The 13,260-nt window shown below is 40.6% G+C and overlaps 2 protein-coding genes across 2 annotated transcripts; both read right to left on the bottom strand.

The window, feature by feature from the left end:
- Nucleotides 1-1,750: 1,750 nt before the first annotated feature.
- On the bottom strand, nt 1,751-4,469 carry LOC137280896 (monocarboxylate transporter 13-like). The gene is made up of 6 exons (XM_067812084.1): nt 4,115-4,469; nt 3,562-3,705; nt 2,966-3,208; nt 2,454-2,843; nt 2,157-2,282; nt 1,751-1,953 (listed from the first exon to the last, which is right to left on the bottom strand). The coding sequence occupies exons 1-6, from the start codon at nt 4,467-4,469 to the stop codon at nt 1,751-1,753; spliced, it is 1,461 nt and encodes a 486-aa protein (XP_067668185.1).
- Nucleotides 4,470-8,401: 3,932 nt separating this feature from the next.
- On the bottom strand, nt 8,402-12,225 carry LOC137280895 (monocarboxylate transporter 3-like). Its single transcript, XM_067812083.1, has 6 exons — nt 12,027-12,225; nt 11,653-11,796; nt 11,003-11,219; nt 10,221-10,669; nt 9,898-10,023; nt 8,402-8,595 (listed from the first exon to the last, which is right to left on the bottom strand). The coding sequence occupies exons 1-6, from the start codon at nt 12,223-12,225 to the stop codon at nt 8,402-8,404; spliced, it is 1,329 nt and encodes a 442-aa protein (XP_067668184.1).
- Between the last annotated feature and the right edge of the window lie 1,035 nt (nt 12,226-13,260).

The raw sequence follows: 13,260 nt of genomic DNA, 5'->3' as shown, positions 1-13,260 counted from the left end.
TTAAATGTGCTTGAAGAAAGTTGTACGAAACAGTGTAAACTTAATATTATGCAACGTTGTTTTAGAGATGGTTCATACGCCTTCATGTACAGATTATTAACTGGAGACATTGTGAATTTTTGTTGGTTTAGATTCAAAGGTTGGCCTGGTAGCATTTTCTGACTTTGTCTTTTGACAATCTCCAATAATATTTGTTCCCTGTCAGTGCGTGATACAAGCGATTGAAGCTCAGCAGGAGTGAAATGGGGTTTAACCTCGTACTTAAGAATATTCCGCTCATATGACAACGTGCATGCGTGTGTATGTGCCATCTCCGTTCATTTTCGACAAACAAGGAACTAGAACGAAACATGGAATATTTTTAACATCTCCATGGATGCTTTTTCAAAGACCGTAAGGATTTATTCTTCGAGGACTGCCATGTACAGCTGGCTGAAATACCACACAAATCAATGCATTAAATGTCACACATTTAATGTAATCAGAAAACAAACTATTTACAAAGTCGATAGAAAGTAAGGTCACATGTCAAGCAGATTCAAAACGACATTATTACTATCATGAACAAGAAGTTGACTTGGCACAATCCCCTACCTTCTGGTTACGCCTCCATGTATTGTGTAAGTATACTAATACTACTGTTTAGCATGTCTCAGTTCTAAATATCATCGATAATAGGAAACACCATGAACATGTTACCTAGTCCCAAGATATATGTAACACTGAGGATAGAAATGTCCAAGCAAGTATCAATATACTTGTCATGTTGATTCAAAGTAATGTATTCTCTTGTCTTGGTTATTTAGAACATTACAACACGTGCTCACAATTGGGATTAGAAATTGAATGATAAGCCTTGTTCTGGACAGGCAATGTAGTGGACAACTCCCAAAGACACAAAGATGCTTCATAACCATTCATCTATCAAAGACATTATAGCCCATCTCATGTCATTGCTCTGGACCCATGAGCATGTCCTTTGCACATCTATGGAAGAACTTCCTTTCAAAGTCAGACTAAACCATTCATGGACTGGACATGGAGTATAACCGTTTCAAGTATTTCCAGTATGGACTTGGAATGCCATCAGGCATTAGATGCTGGGTTATGTTTCATAGCCATTTTCAGGCCATAGGAGACAATTAAATACATTGTTCGATTGAAAAAACGGGAAACTGTACCATAGGGGATATAAAAAGTGTATATTTTGAAAAGTGAACATAAGTAGCATCGAAGTCTGGAGGGCAATCATCAAGAAATTTCTTTGCTTGCATGACAATTGGGTTTTTAGAAGAAATATTATTTGAAGGTCAAGAACACAGACATTGCCATTGTATATCTGCTGGTTTCTAGAAAGGTCCTTGCTAATGACAAGAATTTAGTTCATCTTCATCACGTTACTTTTCATAAATATTTTGCTCCATCAGATTAGCAAACATGAGGAGGTACCTTGGGGGATACTCACACTCACATGTACTCAGTATATGTAAATTGCTTTTTTCTGCTCTTCATTTTCGTAAACCTATATTTCTACCTGGATAACAGCAAATCCCAAACGGGGCAACTTAGACAGGGCTGTAGAAATAGTCGAGCAAATAATGACCATGATAGTTCGACTGGTATTCGTCTTTTCCAATACATCAGTAGAGGTATGCTAAAGAGTGTCGCGTTTCAACGCTTGTTGATGCCTTGTCAGGACCCTCCTTATAGTCACGCGACTGTATCCAGTACACTGGATCCAGATATCAGATCAAACCACGGTATCGACAGTGTCTGTGCTGTAACCACTGTTGTCAACACCTACAGCGTCCTGACTGTCTGAACTCATTGTCTTTGTACAGAACACCATTTGTTTCCTCATCACCACCGACATCATCAACATCATCGTCACGATGAACGAACCTCCAGCAAGGTAGAATGGGGTAGCCTTGTCATATATCGTTGATAGGTAACCTGTAATAGTTAAATTCACTGCAATTTGTTCAGATGTTTTCAAAGAATTACTCATCGAGTGAGTCGCAAAGGTTTGACTTCCCATAGAAGGGAGCGATGCATGCTATAGTTCATAAAAATATCGTTTCTTGATTGTGGTAAGATAATTCCCTTAGATTGACGAGTATTATTCATAGTTTTCCATAAGTTGTTGTATGTCTTACTTTGTATTGGAGATCCTCCAAATGCCCCAAATCCTATGCACATCATAAAAATGCCAAATGTGTTTGACAAATTCTGAAGTCCGAACAGCTGAACTAGCACAAGAGTAAGAACACCGAAAAAGCCACCTGAAATGCCAATTAAACACTTTTACAAAATAGTATTAGCTGGAGAAGTCAGTCAACAGAAAAAAAGACAAAATGAAATCAGAAGTCAGTTTTGGTCCAATGATATAAATATCAATAGTCTGAATTAAAGACATAAAATTAACAAAATAATGTGCATTTTCAAAACCTTACCTATGCCAAGTCCATAAATCGCCCCGGTTATGTAAAACGCAGTGGCATTTTCGCAGAGCGGAATTAAGAGGTTGGTGACGCCCATTCCACAGATGGAAAGAAGGAATATGTAGTATGCTGCTTTCTCAGTTGCCATGGAAATGCCGGCAAATATAATACGACCAACCATGCTGCCATACCCGGGGGCGGTCACGATGAGAGCAGCTTGTGATGGCGTCAGTCGTGACATCGTGGAAGTGAGGTATCCAGGAACGAAGGTGTTGAATGTGTAGTAGCTGAATCCGAGGGTGATGTGAGCAATTGAGGCTGTGACTGTTCCTGGGATCCTGAATATCTGTAGACAATTGACCATTGTCTGACATAGTGAGACATTTTGCTCATGAGAAGAACCTGAAAGAATGACAAAGAACATTGTGATAATGGTTTTAACATGCAAATGCAAAATACATCATTGATTCCCTCTTTCTAAGTGAACTGACACTGAATTAAAATATGTTGCTGTTGGTACTTACTTGGTTTGGTTTTCGGAGTAATCAGCATAGCGCAAGGTATAAAGTGTAGTGTCAGTGCACCATTGATGAGACATGTACCCCGCCAACCAGTCGTGTCCGCAGTAACATCTGATAACGGGGGCCACATCAGCATTCCAATGGCTAACCCAGTTACAGATATTCCAACGGCGACGGGTCTCCATTTTGAAAACTGTTTGGTGACATGTATCATAGTTGCTGTATATGCCAAGCAAGCTCCAGTACCTGAGGTAAAATATACCAAACATGATCTATTTCCTTTATAAAACACCCCAGTCATTCACATATATAATTTAAGGACAACTGGATAAGTAGTGGATTTTCAAAAACATATTCTATTTTGTCCAATACATAGTAATCATGTTCCATGTGTACATATGTTTTAGAAATATTACCAGACTTTAGTAGTTTTACTAAATGAAAATAAAATATGTTTCCTTTGTTAAAAGCTTCTGTATGTTCTATTTGTATTCAAACTCATTAAACCATTAACAATGCTAGGAATTTATAGACTTCAATAGTTACCCACACAAACACCGCATCAATAATCGTTCAATAGGACCTGACTCAGGACAGACCTGGAAACACTCCAAGTGAGAAGTACAACGCATTCAAGTCGTTCACCTGGCTGCCGATGATAAAGCCAGATACAGCCAGCAAACCTCCAAACAACGTGGTAAGACGACCCCCAAGGCGATCCACACACACCACCCCTAGTATAGCTGGAATAAACATAATGTGTGTTGAATATTGTTGGCATATACCTCTGTTTCCAGTTGTGATGGGGGTGAATGGAATGATTCATCCAATTACAGTTTTCACATTTGCAACTTAAAAACATTTTAGTTTTAGAATTTTAAAAAACCCTTAAGATTCACTTTGATGTGCGAATCTGTTGTTAGACTTTATGTACATCAATGTATTCTGGTATCCATGCTACTGCATATCAATACATTGTAATTGGTACTGTGTGTGCAGCTAAAAGCTAAAAAATATACCAACGTAAACATGGGTAAATCTCTATGTTTTGATCCATATAATAATGAATTAGTAAATGTTGAAGAATTGTTTGAATACTTTGAAACACATTTGCCGTAACTGAGAAAGTCTTCAGAAATTCTGAACGCTTACATGCAATCCCACAAAATCCGCCGTAGAGAGATCCTATCCACGTCACCTCCTCCTCTGAGACGCCAAGAGAGTCCTTCATGTATGTATACATTACTCCGTACGAAGTTGCTAGACCGCCATAAAACATGTTGGCAACGAAACAGCTCACCACAGAACCAATCTGCCAGTATGTACTTGAGGTAACACGACGTGTGCCTTCGGGAGAGCTAGTCACAGAGATTCTGTTTTTGGGAGATTGCCTTTGATGAACACTTCCAACATTATCACCATTTGGTGGACGACTGGGACACCTTTCGTCTCGACATGTCCCCATTCTGAGTTCACCAGGAACATCCAACACATCGCCGGAAAACATTGTAACAAGCTCAAACACACAGCAGTTCTGCTTCTGAGAACAGCTACTAGGTCACAGCAGGGTGAAAGCGATGTGATGATGTAGCCATAGAACATCACCCAGTGTGACAAATAAGTGTCACCCATGTGAAGATATACCCTACTAATGTAGTGCCGAGACTAATTGCACTTATTTATTCTAGGTCTGTCAAGACTTGTGCTACGTGAGCTGAGGGTATTGCCAGTCCTCATATGGCGAATACAAGACACTCTTCTATGGATGTGCAACTGCTGGATTATGTACACGACGCTTCTGGGCGAATACTTGCAACATCAACAGGTGGCGGAATGGGAAATCATATGGGGCATAACATCTAGGCAGCTGGACTGGAAGAGAAGAGAGAGCTGTGGGTTCCTTGGATATACCTCAGGAAGACTGCCATTTTATTTGAAATAAATCAATGTACATGTATTTAAAAATTTATGATAACATGACATGATATTAATAATGACCTATAGTCTCTTTGCGTCAAACTGATACCGATGACTCACAGTCTAAGTCCAAATGGTTCATGATCAATTCATTCATTTCAACGCGATGATATCATACGACCAAATTACTCTACAAATTATCATCATTTTGTTTTGATTTTCTGTGCGACAAGGGCAAAGTAACAGTTTGATCATGAACTCATTTGGAGTTAGATTATGATTCATAGGTATCACTTTGACACAAACAGATTACAAATGACTATACCCTTAGACAGTTTCAATCTAGGTCCGCAAATGAAATAAATGAATTTTATGACACAGTATTTACGGTAAATTCGCACAGAATCATTATACAAATAATAATTCCTCGAAATGAATTAATCATGACACTGAGTAGAACATGTTCAAATGAGCACGCCTGACAGAACCTCGGACCAATTCCGTTAAGTACGGTCAAGATTTACGACTGTTGTTCATTACGTGGAGCATTTTCTTACATGATGGCTGACTTTAGAAACTTGTCATGTCACTGATGTAAAGCAGATAGACATTTATACTGGTAGCCGTGGTAGTTTCGCTCTGAATAGTGTTACGAGTGTGTATTTTCTGTATATTTTGTTATTAATGAAGTAATAATTATTATTGGGTCACAATGTTTAGTGTTTTGAATATTAAATATGATGGGTCACATTTCTTTTTAATAGCTGGCCAACACTTTTAGCATTCTGGCCGTAACAAAATGTCTGTGTATGTAGTTGGTAAAATATACCACTTAACATCACTTGGAAATTCGATTTTCATTATCGGTTACTTTGATTATTACGGTAATGTGACTCAACGGCGATATTGTTACTGAAATTTCCAACAAATGAAATTTCCCATCAAAATATTATTGACGCAGACATGTTAAAAGCAGTGGACACTAATGGGCAGTACTGGGCTCGAACTATTTACGGAAGATCAATGGTGTCACTTACACTACAGCATATATGTAGCCTTGTAACGGAAAACTATGTAAGAAATATCAGGTATTCACTCGTAAACTGGTTTGGTTATAATTAGGTGAATATGAGCTAATTTGAGTTTGTGAGAATTTCCGATTTTTCTCTGGTTGCTCTTATGTTCTGGTCGATTATTTTTTCTAATCATTCAAATATTTCCTTGAAATTTCAATTACGAAACTGCCATTTGTTTTTAATTGGATAATGTATTTTGTGATAATTACGTTCACACATATTTATTTCAAATACATTATTGTGTTGTTGCTTCGATTACTTCCTCGTTTAGAGTTTTCTTTTATTAAGTTTTCGTAAGTTCACATATTTTCTCAAAATGTTGAATTTTTAATAAAAACTTACGAGAAATTAGTCGACGTAATGAGAAACTAATGTAAGCAATGGGGAAAATGTGGAATTTCAAGTTTCCGAATAAACATAAAATAAAGCAAAACAACTGAGATCACGAAAATATTATCGGAGTGACGAGATAATGCGAGTGCTGAATTTGTTTCTTGACATCAGTACACACTTAGATTATTTAATGGTGTAAGTGTAAATGATGCATGAGGTAACAAGTGCAGGTACCGTCCAAACACAGGATCCTCCGTCTGTGCTTGGGTGTATTCTTCGAACAATCTGAACCGATAATTTGTTCCAGTGATTTTCTCCAGGTCATTAAGAGTGTTTTTACTATCATATCAATGAAATATTTTATGGTTTTGAAAGTTCTCATTTTAACTTGATGAATACAAGATGTTCCGATTTCACGGTTGATGTGACATACGGAAGTATGTTTAATAATGTGTAGTTTTAGTTCGATGCATAAATCCTGCGGATTGTCAGATTGGGTAACTTTGTTCATGTCTGTAACCCTATGTCATGATCAGTCGTGTTGTCTGATGCGCTTGATGTCTGTCTCCCTATGTCAGTCGTGTTGTCTGATGCGCTTGGTGTCTGTCACCCTATGTCAGTTGTGTAGACAGATGCGCTTGATGTCTGTCACCCTATGTCAGTCGTGTAGACTGATCCGCTTGATGTCTGTCACCCTATGTCAGTTGTGTAGACAGATGCGCTTGATGTCTGACAACCTATCTCAGTTGTGTACACTGATACGCTTGATGTCTGTCACCCTATGTCAGTCGTGTAGACTGATCCGCTTGATGTCTGTCACCCTGTGTCAGTTGTGTAGACAGATGCGTTTGATGTCTGACAACCTATCTCAGTTGTGTAGACTGATGCACTTGATGTCTGTCTCCCTATGCAGGCGTGTAGACTGATGCGCTTGATGCCTGTCACCCTATGTCAGTCATGTAGACTGATGCGCTTGATGTCTGACAACCTATGTCAGCCGTGTAGACTGATGCGCTTGATGTCTGTCTCCCTATGTCAGTCGTGTAGACTGATGCACTTGATGTCTCTCACCCTATGTCAGTCGTATAGACTGATGCGCTTGATGTCTGTCTCCCTATGTCAGTCGTATAGACTGATGCACTTGATGTCTCTCACCCTATGTCAGTCGTGTAGACTGATGCGCTTGATGTCTGTCTCCCTATGTCAGTCGTATAGACTGATGCACTTGATGTCTGTCTCCCTATGTCAGTCGTGAAGACTGATGCGCTTGATGTCTGTCACCCTATGTCAGTCGTGTAGACTGATGCACTTGATGTCTGTCTCCCTATGTCAGTCGTGTAGACTGATGCACTTGATGTCTGTCTCCCTATGTCAGTCTTGTAGACTGATGCGCTTGATGTCTGTCACCCTATGTCAGTCGTGTAGACTGATGCACTTGATGTCTGTCTCCCTATGTCAGTCGTGTAGACTGATGCGCTTGATGTCTGTCACCCTATGTCAGTCGTGTAGACTGATGCGCTTGATGTCTGACAACCTATGTCAGTCGTGTAGACTGATGCGCTTAGGCGACTAAGGAGATCGGGTGGTCGGACTTGGTTGACACATGTCATGGTATCCCAACTACATAGATGGATGTTCATGCTGTTAATTACTGGATCGTCTGGTCCAGATTCGATTACTTACAGACCATGGTCATATATCTGGAATAATGCTGAATTAGACGTCAAACAGCAACTACTGTACCGTTAGCCTTCTGTGTGGCTCCAGATCGGATTACAGAAAAGGTCTTCACACATTGTGCCCGAGTAGGGAATCGAACCCGGGTGTTCGGCGCGATGGTTACCATTAGGCTACCCCACCGCCCAATCTTCATTGTCAGTTGCGTCTCTTGTCTACCTCACTCTGTACAGATAGTACTAAAATGTGTATGCCTGAGAAAAGTGTATTTATTCGCATTCCCCTAACAAAATACACTGGTTACAACCGTGTTCAATTATTAACCGTAAAAACTGATGGTATACCTTTAATCGTTTGTGGCTGGCGTATTCGTTATCCACTGAGATTGAAATTCGAGCGTATTTCAAACGACATGTCATATGTACGTCAGTGGATGTCATACAGGACTGTCGATGGATTCTAGTTCCACTGCTTGGTTGGTTACTCCGGCAACGGGGCAGTCATCTCTATGTCCGGGTCCACACTGTCGTCCGAGCAGGAAGGGAAGCACGACCAGGAAGCTACTGATGAATGAAGCTCCGGTGGTGTAGAAGATGATCTCGTTCTGACCAGACACATCTGCCAGGTAACCTGAGGGCAACAAACTGATGTTTACAGGACAAGAGTCAGGGCATCCTACACGAGAACAAGGGTTGTTTCTAACTAAGTATTGTCCAGTTGATTGACCTCATTCATCAAGTGGGTAAGAAATATAGCTATGGGCATGGCAGAGAACCTGTATATGTAGTTAGACGTTTGTGAGTCAAAGTATAATAAAATATCATATAATACTGCAAAAAATAAAATAAAATATAAACAAATCCCGTTTTTACACCCTGTACTAATGAAACCAAATTCTAGTGAAGCGTCTGCCTGGAGTGCAGAAGATCGGTGACTCGATATTCGACCACCTTATGCCAAAGTCATTAAAATATAGGACTGATAATATCCGTTTCTGGCACCTGGTACTTTTTGGTCAAAAAACTAATACAGTCGACGAGTAGACAGCAATCGGGATCCTTTCTCGTGTCACCTTTTCTTGATACGCGTAGCCCTTTTGATCCAACACTGAGAAAGTAATATTATTTCAACTTTTAATGTGGTTGAAATGCCAAGAAAAATTCGGGCTGAATAATTGCCATAAAAGTGTTTGTAGACACAACTACCGTGGCTGCTATATGGAATCCGTATTCGGACCTTTCGAACAAATCATGGTATCTTTAAAGGTAGGAACAAGCATGTGAAGCTTCAACTTGCTTGTTGCAGTGCTTCTCGGATGACGATGCATGTAGCACAGACAAACGACAAACAGGTCAAGGCATTAGCTCGCCTTCCCTACATACATCTCCGTCCACGTAAAGGATCTACCTTTCACATGAAAGTATTCTTCCATATCCACAAATAGCTCAACTGAGGTCGATGGACGGAGATGGGAATTTTAACCTTGGTTACTCTGCAAAAGGAGTGTGCACATGATCAGCAAGGGAGGCTACTCTGCAAAAGGAGCTGGCACATGATCAACAAGCTAAGCTAGGCTACTCTAGTTCTAACACAGGGTGGTGCATTAAATTTACTGACATTTGAAAATTTTAAATCCTAGCCTCATTTTATTGGCTTGATATCAAAATATCATAACAAAATGTAACCGATGACGCTGGTATGAATATGAAACAAAGATAATTGTCCTGTTGGAAGTGATAAGATAGAGCTTTGTGATCATATGTGATGCTCTGTGCTTTAACAAAGTGGTAAAAGGGCGGATTAAACTTTTCTCTTACAGTAAACTGATATTCTATGATGGGGCTGAATTACAGCTGAAAAGTGACTCGTACATCCATTTAATCCCTCAAAGGTGGAAAGCTTTTAATACAACATTGAGATATGAGTACTTACTTAGCAATGGCGGTCCGCACAGCGATCCAATACCTTGCATCAGTAACTGGCCTCCAAGGAACTTAGGAAGATTCTCAAGGCCGAACAATCGGACCAACATCGGACACCATGCCACCGAGAAGCCTCCTGAAGCAAGGACAGTTACTGGGCATTACTAAGCAAACATTATTCATAGGAACATCTTGAAATGCATTTGTGGTTAGAATGGACCTTTATTCAAGAATGATTCGTTACATCTGAAATACATAAAACATCTTCTTTGCATAAACAGCTTCATATGAAGCACTGGAAAGAAACATTCTGACAACGTGACCGAAACTCACCGAAGGCCAGTCCATAAAATCCTCCAGTAATGTAGAAGTCGTTCATATTCTGACATAGCACCACTATAACATTTATCAACCCACAAGCAATCGTAGCTGTAATGGATATATGGAGTGGAAAATTTGGATGGAGCATAGCTACTACGCTGAAAAGACATCTGCCCAATATATTCCCCGCTCCAGAAATGGAGACAATCAGCGCAACTTCTGATGACGTGTGACCCGGAAGTGACGTCATCACATAGTCCGGGATAAATGTGGGGAAAGACATTATACCAAGTCCTAAGAAAAAGTAGGAGAGGCAGAAGGAGTTGTACCCAGGAGCCTTAGTTGTGACCTGTCCTCTGAATCTCTTCCATAGAGCCTCCTTTTGAACCTTGCTGTCCCAGGTAACCGGTACTGCAATATGATATTGAATCGTTGTCATATTTCTTTTGTGTTTAATGTTACTAGCAGTAACAATCTGGCCCGGGAAGACCGCTGACTGAACACATTTTGAGATTGAGATTTTGAGGCCCACACGATCTGGTCACGAGGACATGATATGACTATAGTTGCCTCTTAGAGCGACAAGGGACGGTTTCAAAGGTGGATCCTGAGGGGTGTGTGCATCCCTTTTCTCCCTCCTCCCTGAGGAGTCTTACCCTTTTGGAATTCATGATATATGTTCATCCCCCTTATCTCCTGCTTTTGTAAATGCATGTATGGAATGTTATCCAACCTACGCTAACAGGAAGAGTAGAAAGAATCGCCTACCCTTCGTGAGATTGGGTTTGATCCACAGCGCACATGGAAGCATGTGTAAGACCAGTGCACCATGGATGAGAAGTGCGCCCCACCAGTGAAACGCGTCAGCTAGACTGGATATCAGTTGGGGCCATACCAGACCAGCAACTGCCCCTCCAATAGTTGCACCACCGGCAGCAAGTGGCCGCCATCTTGAAAACAACCGGTTTAGATGAACGGTTGAGGAGATGAAAACGAGCGATGAACCTACGCCTAGTGACAAAGCAAAACCAGTTGATGTTTCCATGCTCATTGAATTCGAAAGTGTGAATTACACTATCTCTACACCAAAATTTGCAAAGTCCAAATATTCTATATGCATGGGTTCTTTCTTGAAAAAGAAGTGCGTTATCACAAAGATAAGGGGATCACAAAGTACAAAGTTTGTAATGCAATGGCCAGAATACTGAGTGTTTCACGGTGCCATCGTACTATGCAGCACTATTCCAAACGCGTTAACGCAGAAATATTTCCCATGCAACGCTTCCCAAGATCGTCCCTTATTATCATTCGAAACTAATATCTCTTAACATTTTGCAGATTTGGAGTTTCGAGTATCCCCTACTCTTTTCAAGTAACATGTATTTGTTTTTGCGTTGTGTTTAATCACATTAATATGACATTAAAAATCTACTTTAAAACAAACCTGGCAAAACTCCGAGCGTTAGATAAAGGACGTAAATGCTACTTGTCAAACTGCTAACCATCACAGAGGAGGCAAGTACAAGGCCTCCAAGCAGATGTGTGTATCGACTACCCACTCTCTCCACTAACACTGACGTCAGTAAAGCTGAAACCGTAACCCACACATTATATTACTATAACATAGATAGCATGCGTTTTAAAAATGCAGTTGAGGAACGAACGTACATAATCATTTGATAATTGAAACATTTCAGCAGGCTCAAATTGTGTCATATTTACCTTGTACATGAATATGCAACAGATGCATTTTATGTTTATGTTTTCAGTATCCAAGTATCAAAGATCAGTGTCAGCATATATAACAGGCAGACTTACATGTGATACCAAAAAAGCCACTCATCAGAGAGCCGATCCACGACAGCTTATACTCGGTCGTCTGGAGGGGCTCCCTCATGTAGATATACAGGACACCGTAGGTCTCTGTAAAAGAATTAAATATCATAATGGACATGAAACAGCTGATGAAAGCTACTGTTTTCCAGTACCGATCATGATCGCGTTTTGTGTGTTCCATTACGTTGTACAAGCGGGGTAGATGTTCAGTGTTCATTTGGTCTCATCACGACTGCTGCCAGGCACCTTTCAGCAGGCCATGTGCGTCAGTCGTCAAGTTCTCAGTCGTGAGAATGAATCTCTTCTGGTCACAGAGTTGCCATTTCATAGCTGTATAACGGCGTTATGTCCAGTCCACTCTGGTTGTAACCGGTATTTTCACATTCCTTCCCACCTACGTTCATGACTATCAATGCAAAGGGCGTAACTAACTGGAAAGTGTTATTCGTACTAGAAATTTTCAGTCATTAGAGACGAGTCACCACGAAAAATACTGACACGTTCACTTGCACTAGTGTAGCGTTATCCCTAGGTCACATGCACCTGATTTTTTTTTTCAAATACCAGCGGCCGATGCGGGGCTTTGGTGGGTTTCACCGATACGGCGTGCGACAAATTTCCGCATCTTTGCAGCATCCATGCAGTAGTCATGAAACCAAGGCTGATCGAAAGATACCATTCAAGTCACTGACAGGAGGCTGGCAGGGTAGCTAGGTGAAATGTTTTGAAAAAAAGGAAGGCTAAAATCGTCACATGACTGACGGGACATCTGGCGACAATCGGCCGGTCATCTCCTGGAACAGACAGTATCCTTCTGATGAGTACCAAATCCTTCGATTGCAGAACGGGCGCTGGTCGATGCTTGGATTATTATCACCCGTTTCCCGCTCGCTAGAAAATGAGCCCCGTTAGTGCCCGGTCACTGAAAGCTGGTGCACAGCATATTATACTGGTTTGTTAAGTGTTTCAACTGGGTCAGTAAATTTGGCCCAGAATATTCACGAACACTTTCATGTGTACATTGAGTGACATTTAAATATTTTCACATGAACAATAGTTTCAAATGAACTAAATAACAGGTACACGTCATCGGTTCCCAAATCCGTAGATCGATGTACATGGTGTTGATCATTGGATTGTCTGGTATTTACAGACCGCCGCCATATTGTGGAATATTGCTGACTGCGGCGTTGAAGAAAACAACTTAAAATCCCGT

Source organism: Haliotis asinina, chromosome 4 (assembly GCF_037392515.1).
Source record: "Haliotis asinina isolate JCU_RB_2024 chromosome 4, JCU_Hal_asi_v2, whole genome shotgun sequence".
Lineage (NCBI taxonomy): Eukaryota > Metazoa > Mollusca > Gastropoda > Lepetellida > Haliotidae > Haliotis > Haliotis asinina.
This window is presented reverse-complemented; position numbering and strand designations above follow the sequence as displayed.